This window comes from Podarcis filfolensis, assembly GCF_964270895.1.
Source record: "Podarcis filfolensis genome assembly, chromosome: 17".
NCBI classification, from domain to species: Eukaryota; Metazoa; Chordata; class Lepidosauria; order Squamata; family Lacertidae; genus Podarcis; species Podarcis filfolensis.
The window spans coordinates 10,305,212-10,329,752 of NC_139621.1; the positions used below are offsets into that span (position 1 = coordinate 10,305,212).

At 45.9% G+C, this 24,541-nt stretch overlaps 1 protein-coding gene across 2 annotated transcripts; it reads left to right on the top strand.

Annotated features, from left to right (window-relative positions):
- Positions 1 to 22,827, top strand: MCOLN1 (mucolipin TRP cation channel 1). Of its 2 annotated transcripts, XM_083593488.1 has the most exons (15): positions 1 to 77; positions 4,000 to 4,113; positions 4,393 to 4,610; positions 7,510 to 7,677; positions 7,760 to 7,916; positions 8,966 to 9,083; positions 10,698 to 10,794; positions 10,988 to 11,087; positions 12,516 to 12,622; positions 13,829 to 13,978; positions 15,199 to 15,300; positions 16,468 to 16,590; positions 18,045 to 18,251; positions 19,318 to 19,448; positions 21,080 to 22,827. In XM_083593488.1, exons 2-15 carry the CDS (start codon positions 4,110 to 4,112, stop codon positions 21,114 to 21,116), a joined length of 1,719 nt encoding a protein of 572 aa, XP_083449614.1. In that variant the 5' UTR covers positions 1 to 77; positions 4,000 to 4,109; the 3' UTR covers positions 21,117 to 22,827. The 2 variants fall into 2 exon arrangements, with proteins under 2 accessions (XP_083449614.1, XP_083449615.1); XM_083593489.1 differs by lacking the exons at positions 1 to 77; positions 4,000 to 4,113; positions 4,393 to 4,610 and adding an exon at positions 6,540 to 6,788.
- Positions 22,828 to 24,541: the final 1,714 nt, after the last annotated feature.

A 24,541-nucleotide genomic window follows, 5' to 3' on the forward strand; every position in this document is an offset into this window, starting at 1 on the left:
CCTGCCCGCCCCTTCTGGGCTCCTGACCGGATGTTGGGATCCTCTTGTTGTTACTTTCCGAGCCGGCCGCGAAGGAGGTAAGGGAGTCCCGCCGTCGTCCCCCCAACCCCGAAAAAACGAGGCTGTCATGTTGAACGTGTGCATGCACGCGCGCGTGTAGTTATGCGGGTCCGGCGTTGGGATTCCGGGATTGAGTGCGGGCGACCCTCGGAAAGCCAAAGGGCGCCTGGCTGGCTGTCACCCGAAGTGGTGAAACCAGACGTGACGTGTAGGAGGGACGCGTGTCCGGGGGATCCCGACGACCTTTATTTTCGCTGCGGGAAAGCTGCCCGCATCGGGGGCTGGGGAGGCGGGTTGGATCGGGGCTGCGGCACGGAGGGAGGGAGGGAGAGGGGTGCGACCGTTTGCCCCCAGCGCCCCTTGATGGAGCCTCGCCTGGGGTGGTTGTGGGGAGGGAAGAATACGGATCCTGCGAACGGGGAGGGAAGTAGAACACGGGCAAAAAGTCGCCACACTATTGAAGAGCAATTTTGAGGAGGTGTTTTTGCCCCAGGACAGTTCAGAGAACAATAGCACGCAGGATCTAATCAAATGAATGAGATCCTATCAGAGCGGGGAGCAGGATAGTCTACTGCAGACTGGCTATTATTATTATTATTATTATTATTATTATTATTATTACTCCACCTTTTTCACTGACAGGGACTAAAGGCACTTTATGCATAAAAATAAGAACAGCTAAAAACATAGTTGTGGGGAGCACCAATCATTTAATTAAAAACAAACCATTGATTGATTGATTGATTGATTGCATTTCTGCCCCACCTTTTCTCCCAAGGAGCCCAAGGTTGTGTACATAGTTCTCCCCCTCCTCATTTAATCCACACAACAACCCTTTGAGGTAGGTCAGTGACTGGCCCCCAAGGTCACCTAGTGAGTTTCATGGCTCGGGCAGGGATTTGAACCCTGGTCTGCCAGGCCCTAATGGGTCACTCCAACCATGACATCACACCGGCTCTTAAAACTATGTACGTGGGTGTAAGATCTATTAAGAACCTACTGATAATTGCAATAAAAACAGCACGGCACCGACACTTTCATTAAAAGCAGTCGGTTCCTGTAAGCCTGTTGGAATAAGAAGGTCGTCTTCGCCTGGGAGCTGGTCTGACTTCTCTGGGGAGGGAGTTCCAAAGACTGGGAGCGAAACCGAGAGTAGCAGGATCAATAGTGTCAAGGATGAAATAGCTGAATAAAGAGGGACAGTTTCTGTGATGAGCTAGAAGGTCCCTGGATCTGCTGGGACCAAACTCGGCAGCATCACATTCCAATTATTTTCTGCTTCCCCTTTACTAATCGAAAGTGTATCCAGTCTTACCAATTCTTCTCTTTTCTTCTCTCTCCTCTTTCCCCTGACTTTCTTTATATATAATTTTTCTTAAATTTTCTGTTTTAAAATACTTATTTTGCATCCTTAAGATATCAATGACTTCCCTTCTTCTCTTTCCACAGTTCATTTTACATATCCTAAATCCCTGCATATTTTACAAAAACTATACCATTCAGCATTCCATTATTGCAGCCATCAAAACTTATGTACACAGTTGAATTTATCTTGATGCTTCCAGCGAACATAATTATTTCCCATATATTCAATAAACGTTTTCCAATCTTCTCTAAATGTATGTTCTTCTTACTCTCTTATTCTGTATGTTAAGTCTGCAAGTTGTGCATATTCTGTCAATTTAAGTGGCCACTCTTTGGTTGGGACCTCGCTCGTTTTCCTTTTTTGGGGGGCTAACAAAACACGGACTGCAGTAGTAGCATACATAAATAACCGTTTTTGACACCAGGAAATTTCAGTCTTAATTATCCCCAACGGGAAGGACTCTGGGTTTTTTTGGCAAAGTACTTTTAAACATTTTTTTCCCAATTCATTATGGATCATTTCCCAATACTCTTTTACCCTTTTACAAGTCCGCCACGTATGAAAGAACGTTTCCTTCACCTCTTTGCATCTCCAGCACTTACTTGATTCAGTCTTATACATCTTAGCAAGCCTACTCGGAGTTAAATACCATCCGTGAATCATTTTCCCCAGACTTTCTCATGCCGCTTTTTAATGTTTGGACCCAGATGGAGTTCCAAGTGTCCTTACCCAACCCTTCAGGTTTTCCGATTGCGTCTGGTGGAAACCTGAGGTTGCTCAACAGCCGTACAAACTGCTCTTGGAGAGAGCTTGCCTTGCCAGTTCTCTGCCTCTGCTCTGCAAGCGGGTGCTTGGGGAAAAAAACATGTTCCATGGGGCTACAAGTCCTGTATCCCTTCATATGCGCTCCCTAGTCTCCACCATGTAAGCCTGGCACTGCCCAGCTAATCTTTAACAGATAAGTCTAGGTGGGAAAGAGTTGAGCTTCTCCGAAGGCAGAAATAGAAGAATGGGGCAGAAATAGGTCCCAAAGTGCTTCTCATTCCTTAGCTGACAAATTCTAAATAATAATAATAATTATTATTATTATTTTATTTATATCCCGCCCTCCCCAGCCAAAGCCGGGCTCAAAGCGGCTAACAACAATAAGGCATTCTCTAAATATTTAACCTGGCTTGCCCTGTTAAACTTAAAAGTGTTCACAAGGACAGTAGCCTACTGTATGATTAGTTTTCAAACATGTACAACTTGCCGTTCTCGCCTTATGTGGCCCCAGTAAAACTGCTTTCAGTGGAAATCCACTATAGCAGATAACTACGTTCTTAGTTTCAAAACAATAATACGGGTATTGTCACGGCTGCCGATGCAGAAATGTGCAAAAATTCCTTCTTCAAGGAGTTGGTTGTCCTTTGTCATGATTGGTTGGGCGTGTGCTAAAATTGCATTTTGTTGTGTTCCTCCTAAATCCCGTGAGATTGACTGAATGAAAAGTCTCGAGGGCAAATGAAGAAGTGAAAGACTACAAAATCTCAGGAGCCAAGCCTTTTGAGGAGACAGAGGTGGGGTTACCAGAGAGCAGGTGTGCAGCGGTTAGCGGTGCAGCGGTTAGCGAAATGAGCTAGGATAATAGAATCATAGAATGGTAAAGTTCGAAGGGACCCCAGTGGTCATTTGTCTGTCAGCTAAAGCATGGGCGAGAGCTGTCTTCAGATCCTCACTTGAGCCATCAAGCTAACTGGGTGACCTTGTTAGCAAACTTTTTTTGCACACTTTTTCAGCAGGGGGCCAGTTCACTGTCCCTCAGACCTTTTGGAGGACCGGACTATATTTTTTTTGGGGGGGGGGGTGAACGAATTCCTATGCCCTACAAATAACTCAGAGATGCATTTTAAATAAAAGCACACTTTCTACTCATGTAAAAACACGCTGATTCCTGGACCGTCTGCGGGCTGGATTTAGAAGGCGATTGGGCCAGATCCGGCCCTCGGGCCTTAGTTTGCCCACCCGTGGGCTAGCTGCTCGATTTCATCCTAACCAACCTCACAGGATTGATTGAGGAAAAAATGGTGGCAGATGAACAGTGGGATATAAATGCAATATTTATATTTGGTTTAGGGAACTCTCCTGCCTTCAGAGGCTCTCAGGGGACATGTCTTGGATTTTAGGGTGTGTGTGTGTGTGTGCGCGCGCTGAAGCATACAACACTGTGGTTTCTTTTGTTCAGTGTGCTGAACTTTGTGTCTGTGCCAATCAGCAGTTTAGATCCCGTGTGGAATTTCCTCTTTGGACTAGTAACCAGAAACACAGGGTTGTCTCACTGAGAGCGGTTCCTCCTTTTTGCAGTTCTGCCGGAGCCCTAGGTGCACCTCCCTCCTTACCTGCCTCAAAGGAGCTGGGAGCAGGTGTTTTGTGCTCGCTTTGCACAACAGCATCACAAACAACAAAACGAGCTGTTTTGTGGCAAGGCCTGTCTCGCCTGCTGACATTTCCTAGAGCTGCTGGGGCTGATGTTGCGCGTAGGCATAATTTGCCATGGCTGCGTCTTCAAAGACATGCGCTCGTGTTGTTCTTAGGTCCTCGCTGGCAAGCAGAACGCCTCGAAGGGGATCGAAAAGTAGCAAAAAGTCACAAAGCCTGTCTTGTGAGAGACTCTTCTGATAACAGCTGACTCGGAAACTGCGGAATGGGTAAGGGCAGAGGAAATTGCTGTGAACGCTGCAAAGCTGTGAAGTTTATTTCCTGTTGATTGCTCAGATTCCTGGGTATCAGGGGAAGTAAAATTGGGCTATGCTTTGATGGGGTTAATTGCTGTAACGCTGTATGTTGCAGCGCTTGAGTAGCCTAATCTGGCTAAACCACAGGAATCTCTGGATCACGCTGATGTGAACAGAAAGGATTTCAGTCCCCTTCCTTATGGCATGAAATTGGGACTGTAGAAACCTGCGCGCTTTCCCCCCTCTTTGCAGAGACACAGAAGCTGCTCACCCCAGTGAATAGCTACGGGTCCCAGGATGGGGATACGAGGCCAAACCTGGGCTTTGCTTCCATTCAACCAGAAGAAGAGGAGCTCCGCAGGCGTCTGAAGTATTTCTTCATGAGCCCCTGTGACAAGTTTCGTGCCAAAGGCCGCAAGCCATTCAAACTGGTGCTCCAGCTGATCAAGATCCTAATAGTCACCATTCAGGTATGTGAGATGAAGGTGGCGCTGTGGTCTAAACCACCGAGCCTCTTGGGCTTGCCGATCGGAATGTCGGCAGTTCGAATCCCCGCGATGGGATGAGCTCCCGTTGTTCAGTCCCAGCTCCTGCCAACCTAGCAGTTCGAAAGCACACCAGTGCAGGTAGGTAAATAGATACCACTGCAGCGGAAAGGTAAACGGCGTTTCCATGAGCTCTGGTTTCCGTCACGGTGTCCCATTGTGCCAGAAGCGGTTTAGTCATGCTGGCCACATGGACAAACTGGACAAGCTGTCTGTGGACAAACGCCTGCTCCTTCAGCCTGAAAGCAAGATGAGCACCGCAACCCCATCGTGACCTTTGACTGGACTTAACCGCTACTGGAAGGAATTGTTTTGTTTTGTTTCGACTATGGCAGACCAACATGGCTACCTACCTGTAACCTGCTCTAGTCAGTTGCCACAGATAGAAAAGGCTTCACGGTTGTACTGGGACTACCATATATTTTTAGGCACCAGGCAATAAGGTTTCTTCTATAACCAGGCCTTTGGCCTTTAACTCTCTCTGCCCCCTGCCTGCCCCTCAACACACATACACACAGAGAGAGATTCAGAGCAGAAGACATTGCCTCTCTCCCTCTTTCTCGCAGTGCCCTGCCTGCATTTCCAAGAAAAGGGCTGAAGGAAGAGGTGCCATGTTTGTGGGTCCACCAGCAGGCACCAAGAACAGGAGGAAGTTTTATAAAAGGGGTTTTATTTTCTCAAGTGAGGCTCACCTGGTGCTTTCATTATACACCTTTAGGTGTCAAGCAAATGAGAGTAAGCTCTCCAGATGCAGGTGAGGGCCTCCTCCTCCTTGCAGATGGTGTCCATCAGCCACACATTTTGAGGCGATTTTGGCATTTCTCAGTCGGAAAGCCTCTCTTACCTATGTGTCAGGTCACCACTTGACTTTTTTAAACAAAGGTCACAGCCGGTTACTTCTCTTTGCACACAGTGACGCAATTTTTCATTCTGAGTGCAGAACTGATCCCAGGATCTGCTCTCCTAAAACGTCCTTTGCTCCACTTTCCACACTAGACAGTGAGTGGCTAGTTCTGGCCATTCACAGTCAGGGTCAGGACAAACTCCTGACTAGTTACCCAGTGTTATGATGATAAATCACCTTGTTTTATGTGTCCAAACCCTCCAGATGTTGCTGCTAGATTCCAACTGCCCTCCTCCCCTGCTCCATGACATCTGACATCCTGGATCTGCTGTCTAGGGCTGATAAGAGTTGGGAGTTGAGAAACTAATTCAATTTGCTGGAAATGCACCCGATGGAGGGAGAACTTAAGGGTGCAGGTGTGAGCCCTGCAGAGGTGGGGTGTGTATTTTAGGGTTGAGTGAAAAATGAGCTCCTAGAAATTTGTGGGTGGTAAAATTGAGGGAGGGGGAGGATTTTACTCCTTTTTTGGGGGGGGAGGTGGCAATTATCCCAACATTTGGATAGAGACAAATGAAAAACTCAGAAAATTAACCAGAACACTCCCTGGGAGCATGGGATTTATGAAGGTCAAATAACCAAGGAGCATCTTTAAAAACTGCCCGTGGGGTGGGGGGGAGAACAAAGCTTCAGAATGTCTCCCCTCTTCGCCTTTTACCTTACCTTCTGTGGCAGGAGGGGAGGCAGAAGACCATTCTCTGGGCTTTCAACTGAGCCAAAGAAGTTGTCTGAAAGAAGCAGATGTTTCCGATGCCAACTGATCCAAAAAAGACAGTTCTCTAAAGCAGCAAGACATCTCCGGTGTCAACTGATCTGAAGGCGACAGTTGAATGAGCTTTTAACTGATCTCAGGATCCTTTCAAACAACTCACCTGGTTTCCTGGGAAACAAACCATTCTGCAGCCCATTGTGAAGTCAGATTTGGCCAAGGCCTCACCCAATGAACTGTGGGCTCTCTCTCTCTCTGTTTCCATCTCAGTCCCATGTCAACACTTGGTATCCTCATCCAACTTCCAAGCACCTGCCCTGCCCCTTAATTTACCCCTCACCAGGAGGGCCAGGGCAGCTGGATCTGGGCTTCCGTTATAGTTTCCCCCAAACACCCCCTGCCTCACATCCCTATGGGAATCGAAGGGATTAAAATGGGCCCTGATTGTGATCCAGTTTCCAACACCTCATGATAACTCGCCTGCCTGCCCAAGGTGTTGGCTGGCTGGCTGTTCCTCGTTTTGTCATTGTGCATTATTGGTTCCAGTGGTTTGAAAGTTCTTGCCTTTTCATTTTAGGGTGGGGGCTTCTCTCTCCACCTGGCTACTCACCACCTCTAGGCGCTTTCAAAAACACTTTTGTACTCTCAGGGGGTCTTCCTTGGTGCTTTACTTTCACTTGAACACCCCACCTTTCCTCCAAGGAAGTCAAGGCGGTATACATGGTGTGCTTTCCCTGTCCAAATTATCCTGGCAATAACCCTCTGAGGTAAGCTAGGCTGCCTCCAATACTGGAAGGAGTATGAGGCTATCGTGACTTTGAATGATGCCCCCCACACCCTGGGGTGGGGAATGAGAGCTGGAGGGTGGGGGATTCACCCTGAGGGAGCCCCAACCCCATTATTCAAAAATGTTATCCCAGAGCTTTTAATGTGTAGTGCAGATACAGCCAAAGTTTAACAATATGAAAGTAAGACAAGCAGAAACAGAAGTTACCTCAGACCCAGATAAACTGCAACACAGACTTACGATGCTGAAACCCCCTTGAAAAGGACATATAGCCGCTCGTTTACCAAATATTAAACTGAAACGTTAAAAAAGAAATGAATCTGGAAAATTAAAATCTATATTATGTCCTATATCCATTGCGCAGTGTGTCATAGATTCTTAACTGCTCCTCTGCTTGGTCCCTGCTCTCTCCCTCCCCTCCGCACAGCTCGTCCTCTTTGGGCTCAGCAATCAGATGGTGGTCACCTTCAAAGAGGAGAACACGATGACGTTCAAGCACCTCTTCCTGAAGAACTATGTGGACGGGGCAGAGGAGACCTATGCAGTTTATACACAGGCAGATGTCTATGAGCACATGGTCTACGCGGTGGATAAGGTGAGAAGCGAGTAGAAAGCTGGTGGGGAAGGGGAAGGCAGCTGGACTTGACCAGGATGACCATTGCAACTTCCCCCTGTAGTACCTGGCCGTTGCGAACGAGACAGTCGGACGCTATGCCTACGTGCATGCGGGGAGCGCAAACCAGTCGGCGCTCATGCTTTGCCAGCATTACTATCGGAAAGGAAGGATTGACCCGGCCAATGACACCTTCAACATCGACCCCAAAGTCATCACAGGTGAGCAAGTGCCTTTCCTAGGGCCTCCAGCATCCTCTATGCTCTGCAGGGGATGCGGGTGGCGCTGTGGTCTAAACCACTGAGCCTCTTGGGCTTGCCGAATGGAAGGTTGGCAGTTCGAATCCACACGACAGGGTGAGCTTCCGTTGCTCTGTCCTAGCTCCTGCCAACCTAGCAGTTTGAAAGCACGCCAGTGCAAGTAGATAAAAAGGTACCGCTGTGGCGGGAAGGTAAACGGCGTTTCCATGTGCTCTGGTTTCCGTCACGGTGTTCCGTTGTGCCAGAAGCAGTTTAGTCATGCCGGCCACATGACCCGGAAAGCTGTCTGTGGACAAATGCAGGCTCCCTCGGCCTGAAAGCGAGATGAGCGCCGCAACCCCACAGTCGCCTTTGACTGGATTTAACCGTCCAGGGGTCCTTTACGTTACCTGTGGAGATGACCCATCTTGCTGTTTGAGTTCCACAGTGGGGTTTAGAGTAGGGTTGCCATATTTCAAAAAGTAAAATTCCTGACACCCACAAAGTTGTTGAGGGTTTTTTTGGGTTTTTTGAAACACACCAAAATTGTTGAGCTTTGTTTTCGGAACAAACCAGCTGCTTTTTCCATCACATTGCCATACATCCAAATATTCCCTGACATTTTGCCAATTTGACAAATTTTCCCCCGATGCCATTTTTACACCTGAAAACCAGGACATGTCAGGAATTTTCCTGACACAAGGCAAACCTAGTTTAGAGGAAAGGCGTGTGTTTAGAGTTAAGGCACAGTTCCTTGTACAGTGGTACCTCGGCTTAAGAACTTAATTCATTCTGGAGGTCCGTTCTTAACCTGAAACTGTTCTGAACCAGAGGTACCACTTTAGCTAATGGGGCCTCCTGCTGCCGCCGCTCTGCATTTTACCTTTTACAAATAAAAAATGAGTAGCTGGTGTAACTTTTGTTTGAGAAGATACCACAAAACTGCTGGCGTTTTTACCTTTTCTCCCCAATGCTGCCCCTAAATATCTGAATGTGTCAAGGCCTGGAATCTGTTCCTCTTTTCTGTGTAGAGTGCCTTGGTGTGGATCCCCCACAGAATATACCTTCTGCTCAGGACTCTGAGGAGATGTCTGGAGCCCTCCTGGAGCCAGACCGCAGCTACAGGAACTTCACTCTCAAGTTTTACAAGTAAGTAGACACACTTTCTTATTGTTTGCGATAGCCGGAAGGGTAAGACACACACTCCAACTGGAGGAATTCACAGGGGGAATTGATGTTTTCCCTTGCAACTATATTTTTAAGTTTTACAAGTAAGTAGACACACTTTCTTAGTGTTTGCGATAGCCGGAAGGGTAAGACACACACTCCAACTGGAGGAATTCACAGGGGGAATTGATGTTTTTCAGTTATTGAGGCTTCCTGCCTCCCATTGCATTTTTTTGTGTGGGGACGACACCTTTGCAGATCTGAAGGTTTCTGCCTACTAATCTTACATTTATCAATTGACATGTTGCAGCTGTTGATTTTTGTACCCAACATGGTGTCAGGGACCGTGCTGAGGAGGGCTGCACTGAAGAAGAATGGCAGGAGCCTCCCCCTGCTCCTGATCAGGATCCTGAATCTTCCCAGGAGCAGGGAAGTAGTATAGATTTGGAACAGCGGTTTCAAGAGGGACATAGTTCAGAAGGCAGAAGCTGGGAAGTACTAGGTACGGAACAGCTATAATAATAATAATAATTTATTATTTGTACCCTGCCCATCTGGCTGGGTTTCCCCAGCCACTCTGGGCGGCTTCCAACAAAGACCAAAAATACACTAAAATATCACACATTAAAAACTTCCCTGAACAGGGCTGCCTTCAGATGTCTTCTGAATGTCAGGTAGTTGTTTATCTCTTTGACATCTGACGGGAGGGCGTTCCACAGGGCAGGCGCCACTGCCGAGAAGGCCCTTTGCCTGGTTCCCTCTAGCTTTGCTTCTCGCAATGAGGGAACCGCCAGAAGGCCCTCGGCGCTGGACCTCAGCGTCCAGGCAGAACGATGGGGGTGGAGATGCTCCTTCAGGTATACTGGGCTGAGACCGTTTAGGGCTTTAAAGGTCAGACCAACACTTTGAATTGTGCTTGGAAACGTACTGGGAGCCAATGTAGGTCTTTCAAGACTGGTGTTATATGGTGTTATGTGGTCTCGGTGGCCGCCCCCAGTCACCAGTCTTGCTGCCGCATTCTGGATTAATTGTAGTTTCCGGGTCACCTTCAAAGGTAGCCCCACGTAGAGCGCATTGCAGTAGTCCAGCTAGGAGGAGAAGAACTGGGAGAGAGAGTTAACAGACCCACTTTCTCTGGAAAGCGTCCATCCGCTCAGCCCAAGGTCAAGGAGAGCAGATAAGGTGGCAGCACAGAAAGCACAATGGTTGCGAGATCAGGTTGCAAGATGCGGGAGTGATGGGGGGGGGACGACTAGGGAGGAAGTGGGTGGAACCCTTAATTGGGAGCACCTTCATTCCAAGGGATGGGTTCTTTCTTCTCTGTGATCATTAAAATTCGTAAGTGGTAAGAGACTCCTTTCGCTTTGTTCTGCTTATCTACGGCCAAAAGTCGGGGAGGAAGTCGAGTCCCTGAAGCACATGGTTTTCAAAATGTGCAGGTTTTGCCTCCTTTTTTCTGAGCTTATAAGGCTCAGCTTCCTTCAGTTTTTCCGACAAGAGAGGCTCTCCTTTCTGTTTGCAGTCATTCAGTGGGAAACTGTGACGTTCGGTGGTAGATTGTGACAGAGCTGACCCTCCACGTCTTGTCTCTGCCAGGCTCATCAATGTCACCATCCGGTTTAAGCTGAAAGCCATCAACATCCAAACCATCATCAACAACGAAATCCCGGACTGCTACACCTTTTCCATCACAGTGAGTAAGGATGCTTGAGGAGGTGTTGCTTTTGCCTCCTTTCTGCCTGTGTTTGAGGAGCCCTCATTCACACGCTGGACTGAGAGGGCCGGAGATACTGTTCTGGGGCTTCTTCTGCTGTGCTGCCCGGTGGAATTTCCCCCAGGATGTACATTGTCATTCTTTTCTTCTTCTACTCCTCCTCCACCCTCAGATCACATTTGACAATAAAGCACACAGTGGCCGAGTGAAGATTCACTTGGACAACAAAGTGGATATCCAGGAATGCAAAGACCCCAGTGTCTCTGGCAAAGGTATCAGGGGGTTTCAGGGGGAGCAATATAAACCTTTTCGAAGGCAGCACCTCACCTGTATAAGAGCCACGCTTAAAGCACTGCTCAGGGACCGTTTGCAGATTGATTTTTTTAAGGGTTTTGTCTTTAGTTCCTGGCTAATGAGAATCAATATCCTAATTGACTTAAAGGATATTTGGCTTTTTCATGGCACTGTAAATCTGAATGTGTCCATAAGGCTAGCCTCATCCTGCCAAAATACGGACTTCAGAAAAAGAGATTTGAGTGTTATGTGGAACTCTTTCTCAGCCTCCACGTTGCTGACTTATCCCATTCATGAACCCATTGAATTGCATCTTTGATTATGGAAACCTCTCAGTTCCTTCTTAGCCGTCTAGTTTAATGACTTGCCAAAGCCTGAGACGATCATTTCATAAGCTTATGCTGCAGAAAGGAACATATTTTTTTAGTATCCAGTTTCACAAACTGATGTCCACAACGATTATGATGTTTAAACTGTTTGTCATATTCGTCTCATTAGCTGGTGATTTTCGTTTTCTAAATTCAAAAGTCTCAACCTCTTTAAGATTTTCTTCATAGGGAAGGGTGTCTGCATCACTAAGGTTTATTTGTCCTTTTTCTGGACCTTCTCAAGCACATAAACTTTTCTTTGAAGGGCTGGGATGACCAGACTATACCTTATATTCCAGGCATGCTACATCTATAAGACGCACCCGACCATAAGACGCACCTAGCTTTTAGAGGAGGAAAACAAGAAAAAAAATATTCTGAATCAAATGTTGTTGAAGAGGCTTTGCGTGGCTATCCCTGAAGCCAGAACGGCAAGAGGGATTGCTGTGCAGCAATCCCTCTTGCTGTTCTGGCTTCAGCAATAACTGCGCAGCCTGCATTCGCTCCATAAGACACACATTTCCCCTTACTTTTTAGGAGGGAAAAAGTGTGGCTTATAGAGCGAAAAATATGGTACGTTCAGTTCCATTTTTAATGATTTCTAGCATTGAATTGGCCTTTTTTACAATGGTCGCAGCCAAATGGTTTATATTCTCAGTGATCCTAAGGTCCTTGTCCTGTGTGTTTTTTATCCCAATTAGGCTTGATCAGTCCTAAGTCCCTACAGTTCAGACTGTTCTCTCTTCCTCTCCCATATTTGCTTTTGGCAAACCCCCTTTGCCCCCTTTTCCCACAATTCTCTCTGTCCCTGCTCCAGCTGGCCTACTTTCCCCTCCAGAAACTCTAGGACTTCTTCCATGTGTCTCATAGCATCATTTTTGCTGCCTGCGCAAACGGCCGTCCCCCAACAACCTCTGGGCTCTCCAACCAAGCCTATTTGGGCTGAAAATTCTGCGGGTGGGGAGTGTGACCATTTCCTTGTTCTCTAGCTCCCCGCATTTTCTAGAAACCCAACACTGCCTTCCTCCTTTCTTGCAGGAGACAACAGCTTCCGGATGTTCTTTGACGTGGTGGTGCTCCTCATCTGCGTACTATCTTTCATCCTGTGCGGCCGCTCCATCATCAGGGGGCTTCTCCTGCAGCATGTGAGCATTGCTGGGTCATCCTTATTTACAGATGTACCACCCAGGACTTTCTGCGTGAAAAGTCTATGCTCTTGTCACTGAGCCAGCCACACACAAATTTCAGGATGCTGCTGTCTGCAGGCAAAAGCTTTGTTGCGCTAATCTGCTCCAGTAAAGAGCAGTAGCTGAAAGTGATTGTAGCGTTGGTGGGGCAAGAAGACAAATATTCCAAAGTATGTTTGCATTCATAAACCTGGATCCCGTGCAACTCAAGGTCTGCCAGGCCATGGCACGAGGACCTGCCACAGCAGTAGTTGTGTGGAGTGCAGAAATAGGGAGGGGAAGGGTTTGAAAGGCACCAGGTGACTACAACCCCTCCAGAACACACACAGACACATAAAATTGCAGGGAGTTCTGGTGGTTGTAGCAGGGTGGGAAATAATGTGCCAAAACAACTTTTAAAAGAAGAACATGAAAAATGTTGTTAGGATGGGGCAGAACGTAGATGAGATATTTGCCCAGGGATGTTAGCAAAGGACATTGGTGAAAACTTCATCGTCTGCTTAAGGCAATACTTAATGTAGCAATCAAAAATTGCTTTCAAAATTAAAAATCCTGCATTTATGTGATCCAGCAGCTTTTATTCTGCAGAGACTCCAGTGCCATATTCTTCTAGCAGTGGGGACTATGTCGGCCAGGTTTTTTATCAGGCTGGGTGATATAGCAATATATCATCCGAACCCGATTTGAATTCCATATCTTGTATTGGTTTCATAGTTTTTGACCTGGTAATATATTGTGACTCCTGATGTGTATGTGTGCGTGTGCGCTATGCAAAAATCACAATGTGGGGGAAAAACCGTGAAGCCAGTCAATGCCTCTACGTGGCTCCATCCTTATTTCAGACATTGTGATATATCAGTATATCGCAATGTTTAGCTGTTATCGCGATGTTGGAAACCAGATATCGCCCAGCCTTAGTTTCCCCCCTCCATTGCGGAATAGCTAGCGCTTGCCTCGTAAGAACTGTGTTGCTGTCTAGACTTGTGCATCGTGGTTGGGGTCTTCCAAGCTTAACGGTAGAAGTCCTTATCTCCCCCTTCTGGAGCAAGGGAAGCAGGAAAGGAGAGCAATCGAGGGTAGCGGGGACTTTGACAGGAGGGAACAAGGGGCCGCGTGTTTTTCAGGAGGTGGGAAGCTCACCAGCCGCTCCTTTTCCTTGCACAGGAGTTCAGCCATTTTTTCCAGCGCCGCTACAATCAAGACATCTGCCTGTCCGACCGCCTGGAATTTGTGAATGGTTGGTACATCCTGCTGGTGGTGAGCGACATCCTTACTGTGTCCGGAACTATCATGAAGATTGGGATTGAGTCCAAGGTAAGAAACAGTCCAGGTGTCAGGGGCTGGACTGAGGAGGAAGCGGGGGGAGAAGAGGAGGGCAGTATAGATTTAGAACAGTGGTTTGCAGAAGGGCATGGTTCAGAGGCTGCAGAGGGGGAAAGCTGGGAAATATTGGGGGAGCAGCAGGAAGAAGAAATATCAGGGGAGAGACAGCTAACAAACTCAGTGTCTCTTGAAAGCATTCCTGATCCCCCCTCTTCCAGAAGCAGGTGTGCAATGAGAGTAGCAGAACAGAAATCTCAGAGGCAGAAAGATTAGCCGGCGCAAGGGTGGCGTAGAATAGGAGGGACTGAGGGGGTGGGACTTTACTCAGAGCAACGCCATTATCCAAGAGAGACTGCTTCCTTTGTCTCTCTGTGAATACAGTGGTACCTCTAGTTGCGGACACGATCCGTTCAGGGGTGCCATTCGCACCCCGAAAAGTCCGCAACTGGAGCGGCGCAAGCGCGGAGCGCAATAGAGTGCTTCTGCACTTGTGCGCCCGGCAAAACGTTTGCCGCGTTCACAAGCTGAAAAGACGCACCGTGAACCTAGCGCAACACGAGGTATGACTGTATTGAATAAACTACCAGTACGTTTCCTAGCACAATTCAAAGTGTTGGTGCTGACCTTTAAAGCCCTAAACGGCCTCGGTCCTGTATACCTGAAGGAGCGTCTCCACCCCCATCATTCAGCCCGGACACTGAGGTCCAGCTCCGAGGGCCTTCTGGCGGTTCCCTCGCTGCAAGAAGTGAGGTTACAGGGAACCAGGCAGAGGGCCTTCTCGGTAGTGGCACCCGCCCTGTGGAACGCCCTCCCATCAGATGTCAAAGAGATAAACAACTATTTTACTTTTAAAAGACAACTGAAGGCGGCCCTATTTAGGGAAGTTTTTAATGTCTGATGCTGTATTGTTTTTAATATTCAGTTGGAAGCCGCCCAGAGTGGCTGGGGAAACCCAGCCAGATGGGTGGGGTATAAATAATAAATTATGATTATGATGATTATTATACTTGGTAAGAACTCTCTTTGTTTTTCTGCTTTTCGGCATCCCACCGGGGGAGGGATAGGATTTCCTGAAGCCTTGACACCAGGCAGCCTGAGGGCTAGAGCCCAGGGAAGAAGGTCTCAGATCCTGGGCTACAGTCTTGGCAGAAGAGACCCTGCTCTCACCACACCTAAAGAGCAACCCTGCACAATGTGTTGTTTATTTGCAGAACTTTGCCAACTATGACGTATGTGGAATTCTCCTGGGCACCTCTACACTCCTGGTTTGGGTCGGCGTCATGCGTTATCTCAGCTTCTTCCAGAAGTACAATGTAAGCTGAGTCCCTTTGCTTGCTTTCTCATGCCCTATACACTATATACAGGCAGGAGCAAGATCCCAAAATGAATCCTTTATTTTATCTTTTAAAAAATGAAACCTGAGATTTCCTTTAAAAAAAAAAATTATTTGGTTTTGAGATTCAGGTGTTCTGAGTTTCTCTCCACCCAGTGGAAATTTCCTTACAGATCTACATTAGGGATCCATATTTTTTTCCATCATACAACTCCTGCGCCTTTAATAACTGCATGAAATGCAAAATTTTACCAGATGGTGCTTCCTGGCATCTCCTTATCAGGAAGAGTTTCATCTGCTAAATGTTGACAAACAAAGCTGCCCTTGTTTTTGTTTTTTAAAATTATTTAATTTTTCAAATTTTGAAATTTACAAGCAATTATCAACCAACCAACATAGAAACAGAATTCCAAAAACTCCTGAACTTCCTTCCTCCCCTTTTGGGTCCTTATATCAACCTTTTCCTCCTGCATTAATCCTCCATTAATCCAAAACTTTTAAATCTCCATTATACCCAGAATTCAACATTAAACTACAAGTGTTACTCCAACCCTACTAATAATTGTTTACAATGGCTTTTAAGGTAAATTATATATTTCCCCCAATCCTTATTAAAATTTTGGTCTTCCTGGTTTCTGATTCTTCCGGTCATTTTTGCCAATTCAGCATAGTCCATCAACTTAATCTGCCATTCTTTTCTGATAGGGACTCTTTCTTCTTTCTATCTCTGAGCTAATAACATCCGAGCAGCAGTGGTCACATACATAAATAGTATTTTCTGATCCATTGGGAGTTCGGCACCTGAAATTCCTAAAAGAAAAGCTTCAGGTTTTTAAGAAAAGGTTGTTTTGAACATTTTTTTCAGTTCATTATATATCATCTCCCGGAATTCTTTTACTACCTTACATGTCCAGCACGTATGAGAAACCTGAGATTTCCCGGGTGATGGATTCTGTACCCCAAAACAAATGTTGTATTTGCATCTCCTGCCTCTTGCCCCATGCTCTTGCAGCTTCAATGTTCCTTATCTGGGTCACTACTAATTTCATCAAGACAAGAGCCGCCTGGGACTTGTAACCAGGTCTCCCTGATCGGAATTGAAGGCGGCATTTTCCCACTCAAGTTTTCTCGCTTGCTGTCTCCCTAGATCCTCATTGTCACCATGCGGGTTGCCCTCCCCAACGTCATCCGTTTCTGCTGCTGTGTGGCTGTCATCTACCTGGGCTACTGCTTCTGTGGTTGGATTGTGCTGGGACCCTACCATGTCAAGGTATGTGGAAGGGGAGCAGGGGACAGAACTGTCATGGGGCCACCAGCTTCAGTGCAAACAAAGCAAAGAACTTTTCAGATCATTGTCACTGTTAAAATGTGTCTTCCTTGGGGAAAGGGATGGTTGCCTAAATCTTGGAAGAGTTAACGCTACAACAGAGCCAAGTGCTTGTAGCTATTATTATTGTTGTTGTTGTTATAATTATTATTATTTTCAATTACAATCCAATAATAGCTTCATCAGGGACGCAGGTGGCGCTGTGGGTAAAACCTCAGTGCCTAGGACTTGCTGATCGCAAGGTCGGCGGTTCGAATCCCCGCGGCGGGGTGAGCTCCCGTCGTTCGGTCCCAGCTCCTGCCCATCTAGCAGTTCGAAAGCACCCCTAAGTGCAAGTAGATAAATAGCGGGAAGGTAAACGGCGTTTCCGTGTGCTGCGCTGGTGCTGGCTCGCCAGCTACAGCTTCGTCACGCTGGCCACGTGACCCAGAAGTGTCTTCGGACAGCGCCGGCTCCCGGCCTCTTGAGCGAGATGAGCGCGCAACCCTAGAGTCGGACACGACTGGCCCGTACGGGCAGGGGTACCTTTACCTTCACCTTTAATAGCTTCATCATAACAATACCAAATTATAATACAGTGGTACCTCAGGTTAAGTACTTAATTCATTCTGGAGGTCCGTTTTTAACCTGAAACTGTTCTTAACCTGAAGCACCACTTTAGCTGCTGCCGCCTCGCCACCGGAGCACGATTTCTATTCTCATTCTGAAGCAAAGTTCTTAACCTGAGGTACTATTTCTGGGTTAGCGGAGTCTGTAACCTGAAGTGTATGTAACCTGAAGCGTATGTAACCCGAGGTACCACTGTACATTCCTAATACCAATCATTCAAATACCGAATTACCGTATTTTTCGCTCCATAAGACGCACCTGACCATAAGACGTACCTAGTTTTTAGAGGGGGAAAGCAAGAAAAAAAAAATTTAATTCTGCGCAGAGCATGTAAGCGGCTCTCGCTTTTCTTGCTTTAAAGCAAGCAAAGTGAGAGCCGCTTACATGGCTTCTCTCCCACTTTGCTTGCCCATCCCTCCTCCCGCCTCGCTGTAAAGCGCGGCGACGCCAGAGCAAGAAAAGGAGGAGACACCGGGACAGGTGCTTTGCTTGCTCTACAGTGAGGCAGGAAGCCAGCAGGAGCAAGAGCGATAGCTGCGCAGCGGCTCTTGCCGTTCTGGCTTCAGAGCGAAGCGGGAGGAGGGATGGAAGGGAGCCCTTACATGGAGCCCTTTCCGTCCCTCATCCCTCTTCGCTCTGAAGCCAGCAGAGCTGTAAAATTATTGAAATGTATAAACCTGAAAATCATCGTCGTCGTCCTCATAAATATCTGTTTATCCCACCCACCTATTGTCTCCAGATTTGGGGCCTCGCTTGTCCTCAGCTCTTGTCTGCTATTTTGGTTTCAGTTCCGCACCCTCTCGATGGTGTCAGAATGCCTTTTTTCACTCATCAACGGGGACGACATGTTTGTGACCTTTGCCGCGATGCAGCAGAACAGCTACTTGGTGTGGCTTTTCAGCCAGCTCTACCTGTACACTTTCATCAGCCTGTTTATCTACATGGTGCTCAGCCTCTTCATTGCTCTCATCACTGGCTCCTACGAGACCATCAAGGTTTGTTGTTGTTTAGTCATTTAGTCGTGTCCGACTCTTCGTGACCCCATGAGCACGCCAGGCACTCCCGTCTTCCACTGCCTCCCACAGTTTGGTCAAACTCATGCTGGTAGCTTCGAGAACACTGTCCAACCATCTCGTCCTCTGTCGTCCCCTTCTCCTTGTGCCCTCACAATTTAAATCACTAGTCAGTAGGACTTGATTTAAATCACTAGTCAGTAAGACTTGATTTAAATCATTTTTTTTACAGAAAGACTCATTCTTGCTGGTATAATCTTAATATTTACAAGCAGATGAAGGTTTCATTTTTTGAATAATAAATTTTCAGAGTAGTTTTTACAGTTATATCAAAAACTACTGATTTGTTTATACTATTAGAAATACATTGACAGATAATTATGAAATTATTGTGAGGTTTAATAAGTTAACTGTTTATATTTGGACAACTTTTCTGCTGTACTTCATTGGAAGGAGAAAAATAATCAATTCCTTAATAACCATTTAAACCATTTATTTAACTAAAACGATAACATTATAGGATATGTATCCATGTTTGTTAACTGATGTGGTTAAATGACTTTTTTAAAAAAAACTTAGCTTGAGTTTTAGCACACATGAAAAACTTAAATCCTTATTTCCTGATGAATAGCCTTTGGACTATATGTAATGTAACTTAAATAGAAAGCTATCTTTAGAAAGATACTTTCCTCCAAAAGCATTTTATTTTAAAATCCAATTTTAAAAATCTGATTTAAATAAAAAAAATCAATTTTTAAATTTTATTTTTAAAAAATAATTGATTTTTATCCACCCTGGCGAGACCTATTAAGAGCGTTGCTCAGTGTGTATTTGTTGCCTTGAATAAAGAAGGTAACTTCACTAACAGCTGGCTCTGCTTCTTCTGCTGAGCTGCATCTGACTCCAGCCCTGAGGCCTAGCGCCAGTCCAGAGACACCGTCTGAATTTTTGCATCTGATAGGAGTCCTCTCCTTCCTGCAGTCCCAGAACTGCTCTGACCCCTAGATAGTGCTATGCAAACCCTGTCTCTCGTCTCTTGCTCTTGCAGCATCAGTCTGAGGGGGAAGCGGCCATCACCCAGCTCCACGCTTACATAGCCGAGTGCAAAGACAGCCCCAAATCGGGCAAGTTCCGCCGGGACAGTGCTTCCTCGTGTTCGGTCTTCTGCTGCTGCGAGAGGTGAGTCTGTAGGGGATGGGTCTCGAGTGACTTCCACGCTATTCTGAACGCCTGTTCTTGGACTCCAGCCATTTGAGAGAGCCAGTGTGGTGTAGTGGTTAAGAGCAGTAGACTCGTAATCTGGTGAACCGGGTTCGCTTCCCCGGTCCTCCACATGCAGCTGCTGGGTGACCTTGGGCTTGTCACACTTCTCTGAAGTCTCTCAGCCCCACTCACCTCACAGAGTGTTTGTTGTGGGGGAGGAAGGGAAAGGAGATTGTTTGCCGCTTTGAGACTCCTTCGAGTAGTGATAAAGCGGGATATCAAATCCACTCTTCTTTGGGTGGCCAGGCCCCTTTTGTACTCCAAGAACAGACCCCACCTTAAAAAAAACAACGGTAAAGGACCCCTGATGGTTAAGTCCAGTCACGAACAACTCTGGGGTTGCGGCTCTCATCTTGCTTTACTGGCCGAGGGAGCCGACGTTTGTCCGCAGACAGTTTTTCCGGGTCATGTGGCCAGCTTCTGGTGAAACCACAGCAGTGCATGGAAACGCCATTTACCTTCCCGCTGGAGCGATACCTATTTATCTACTTGCACTGGTGTGCTTTTGAACTGCTAGGTTGGCAGGAGCAGGGACCGAGCAACAGGAGCTCGTCTCATCGTGGGGATTCAAACCGCCGACCTTCCAATCGGCAAGCCCAAGGCTCAGTGGTTTAGACCACAGCGCCACCCGTGTCCCATAAGACCCCACCTTGCCTCTTCCCAAATCCCTCTTCTGTGCAGGGCATCAGGGCTGTGCCTCCAGAACAGGTATTAAAGGACTCATTGTGGGCATAGAAGCCAGTGCTTGGAGCCCAGGACACATCTTTGGTGGTTCTCTCGTCTCTCTCCTTTTTCTTTCCCACATAATATTTATTAGTTTTCCAAATTTTTAACGCATCAATACCAAATTACATCAAATTGGATACAATTTTTCCGAAAAGTTGTCTTCCCACTCTTCATCCTAAATGCGTCCCTACTTTTCCCCATTGCTTGCTATTACATATTTATTTCTAATTCGCATTTCATTCCTTATATTCAATTTACAGTTATTATTTCTTATAAATTCCCTTACCCCTTATCCATCAGCTATCTACAGTATTTATCAATTCCTGCTCGTATAGACAATATATTCCCTTAAAAAACTAAAGTTATAAATCCCCCTGCCTGTCCACTTTAAATCATTACTATATCTATATTAATTTTACTTTCTTTTGCGTTTGCCGCCATTTTTATCTTCTCCACCTTATTTCACATCTTGATAATAATTTTTATTAGTTTTCAATTACAGTCCAAGAATAGCCTCATTATAACAATGCCTAAAAATAATACAATTACTGATACCAATCATTCAGATACCAAATTATATAATTTAGGTGCCTCCGCCCGCATGCTAGAACTGATGGTTTTATGATTTTCTTTATTTATGCATTTCATATTTCACTTTCCAGTAGTTGTTTTTCTCCACTTCACCAGTCAGCGCCCATTTTGTGTCTGGCCCCATATTGTTTTGCGATTCACGTTCTCTCCGCAGCGTTTGCGATCTATTACCCGTTGAAAGATTATTTCTCAAGGACTTTCTTTTCTCCCTCCTTGAACCCTCCCGCAAGAACCCCACTGCAGGAGAACGTCCTGGTGGTGAACTGAGCGCTGTGGCAGAGAGCGAGAAGGACTGCCTTGACTGATCATTGCTGGGCACGGACGTGCAGGTGGACCTCTGAGACTGACGACGCTTCCTGTCTTCCGGCAGGGACTAGGACGGAAGAGGGCAGCCGATATCCTTGCCTCCTGTGGGCTGCGACCTTATGTTCCGGTTCCACGGAGAGCCATTGAGACAGTCCTTGGTGTCTGAGCAACAGACACTTGGGGGACCAGGGGGAGGGGGAGGGGACTAGAGTTTTAACCAGTATCTCCCCCAGTCTTGAACTGGCGCTGCAATAGTCCCGGCTGATTTATTGCTGGCCTGTGTGTACCGGCTTTTCCCAGGCTCCCTGTGGGATTAGCAGGTTTGCCAGACAGTTGCAGCGAGGGAATGCAGTTTTGCTTTAGTGTTTGTTTTTTTTTAAAAAAAGGTTTTATTTTGGAAGAAAAAAGACTTACAAAAGGTCACGCCAGTAGTGAGTCAAGGCGAAGCCCTTTACATCGCTTTTGAGGACCTTGGAGATTTCCACACTGCCTGCGCATCAACTTTTTCAAGTGCCACATTTGCCTCCGAAAGACTGGCGCAAAGGTTCTGCTTTGTTTCCCGCAAGCACCTGACATCTGGCTGGCGCCTGGCAGGTTCGGGATGCTATAGGATGGATTTTAACAAAGCCTCTATGTCGTAAGGGGTGGGGAAGCCGTTTCAAAACACTGGGGTGGAGGGCAAGGCTTTTCCTGCCTCGTCCTGTGCAGGATTTGCTCTGGGGTTTGGCTAAAGTGTCCTTCCCATCCTCTTCTAGTCCGTGGCCTTGTAGCTGTTTTGGTTTGGAACAGATTCTGTTCTCGATCAGGCAGGTAGGCCTGTCTTAAGGATGACACATCTAATCCCATTTCTGCAGCCTCTGCAGAGACAACTGTGCTGGGCATGGCTTGCGTTTCAATCAGGTATCAGTATATCAATTTATTTCCCCTGGATTGTTGCACAGGAAGATTGCAGCATGCTCACTGGTCAAGTTTAGGATTAAGAGAATATGGGATCTTAAATGAAATGTCAGTAGGCTAAGACTGGAATCTACTTTGGAGAACATGTTTTTCTGCTTCAGAAGAGGCACTTGCCTACAGCTAAGGCATGGGACTGCTTTCTGCGGGTAGTTTGATCTTCAAGGCAGTCTCTTGCACACAATTCCATGTTGTTTGGGATTTTGCATTGAGGCTAAGGAAGATATTGGTATTTATGCCAACGAGGGATCACCACATCCACTGATTCCCCAGAGTGCTCTGGCTCTACTCCGAAACAGTTGCTTTTATGAGTAAGGACACCATTTTCTCCTACTTTCTCTGGGCCTCCTTTAGAAAAATGAGCTCTGTTCCAGGAGACGAGGGGGATTATTGCAACTCTTCAGGCACAGAAATGTCTACGACCAGGTTTAAAATTAGCCTCTCTCAGGAGGAAGAGGAGCTAACTGTGTCGTCCCTTCCCTCCCACTGTCTGTAAATGAACTGGTGAAAAAAAAGAGAGAGGGAGGTCAGTTGACCACTTAAGTATTGTCAAATAATGGTCAATTGTTTTAAAGCATTAATTTTATAGAACTGCTACAACAAATGAGATGTAACCAATTTTGAGTGTTAATATAATTTATGAAACAATGAAGTTCAGTTCTGAATGACTGAAGTAAATAATTTACAGCTAAAGAGAAATACAGGTATGAGAAAAGTGTTGTTTCAGCGTTTGGGCTGTTTTTTGTTTGGCTTTTGTCTCCTGGAGGGTTTGCTAAAACAATTACGGAACTTGTATTTGTAATTTCAAATATCAACTGCAAAAGCTTTGTTGGTTCTTAAGAAGGAATATTCCAGTCCCTAACATGGGAAAAGGCAGAGGGGGCTCCTTCAACATTAATTCCACAGCTCAGAGGCTTCTGAGCTCCCTGATGAACTCACTGGACCTTTCTGAACAGGATGTTATTCAGAGTCTTCTTCCAGCTTTATCACGGCTGTCCCTATCCTCGTTGCAGGCCAGCTAGGGAGCTGGGGGTGAGGAGTGTCTTGAAGTTGAGGTTCCTTTTTTTCAATTTTTTTTTATTGATTTTCACATTTATCACATAAAAAGGAAAAAGGAAAAACATTACAAAACACACAACAAAACACACACAAAAATAAACTATTACTTCAAATTACTAATTTCATTACATTAATAACTGACTTCCTCAAATCCCCTCTAACTGAATTTCATTATATCACCTATTTAACAGTTCTCCGAGTTCATATTTCTAATACTATTAATTTCTTTCATTTACTAACTACTTCTCCTTTACCAATATTGAAATCCATAATAATTACTAAGACATATTCTTATTCTACCCCTAGGCCTATTTGTTACTTCCAAGAATTTTCTATTTATCTTATATTACAATATTTAGCTAAATATTCTTTAAATTTCATCCAGTCCTCTTGTGTCTCCTCTTCTTTCTGGTCACGGATTCTTCCAGTCAGGTCGGCCAACTGGGGTTCCTGGAGGCTTAGCCTTGACCCCCTTTTCTCTCTTGAAGAGGAAAAGCGAATGCAGAGCTGGCTTGAGTAGGAAGAGAGAGCCCAGATCTGCAAGAAGATGATGCTTAAGCCGGAATCTCCCTGGTTGAAAAGGTCCAGCAAAACGGGAGAGATTGCAGGGAGGAGAAGTTATCTGGGCTATCTGCATTTGTTGTGCCTGTAAGTGAGTGTTTATGCCCAATTTGGGCACATCCGTTTTTGCTTTGGCCATGCCTGGCACTGGCATGCAGCCCTCAGAGGATTGATGCTGCTCTCCAGCCGAGAAAGGTTAGCCGCCCCTGTTCTAAGTGGTGGGTGTGCAGTAAAGTTCCCTTCCTTCTGCATCCCTTTGCCCGGTCTGCAACAGCAACCTTATGAGGTCCTCTGAGGGTCTTCTGCTGGTTCCCTCACTGAGAGAAGCAAAGTTAGAGTGAACCAGGAGGAGGGCCTTCTCGGTAGTGGCACCCTCCCTGTGGAAAGCCCTCCCTTCAGATGTCGAGGAGATAACCAATTGCACAACTTTTATTTATTTTTTTTAAGTAATATTTATTAAAATTTCAAGGAGTTACAAAAATAAGAAAGAGTAATAAAACAAAAAATACAAAATACTGAAAAATTAAAACAATTAAAAACAAATCAATTTTTCCATATCTTATCTTTCATTTACTTCTTTCCTTGACCTCCTCGCACCTCCCTTTTTTGTATTCCATTTTTTTTAAAAGATATTTATTGAAGTTTTACAAAAACATAGGTTTACCAAATGAAAAAAGGTCATATAAAAAGAAAAAGATACAAAAAAAAGAACATAGAAAATTACATGAAAAGAAAAAAGAAGAATAAAAATACAAAATACAAAAGACTTTGAACTTTGAAACTTTGAACTCATTAGCTTATTTCCTTGGCTT

What these genes read in the sequence shown, in the direction of transcription:
- MCOLN1 (XM_083593488.1), top strand. An exon ending in TGGTCTACGCGGTGGATAAG is followed by an intron (nt 7,678 to 7,759) that starts GTGAGAAGCGAG and finishes TTCCCCCTGTAG; the next exon opens with TACCTGGCCGTTGCGAACGA. An exon ending in CGACCCCAAAGTCATCACAG is followed by an intron (nt 7,917 to 8,965) that starts GTGAGCAAGTGC and finishes TTTTCTGTGTAG; the next exon opens with AGTGCCTTGGTGTGGATCCC.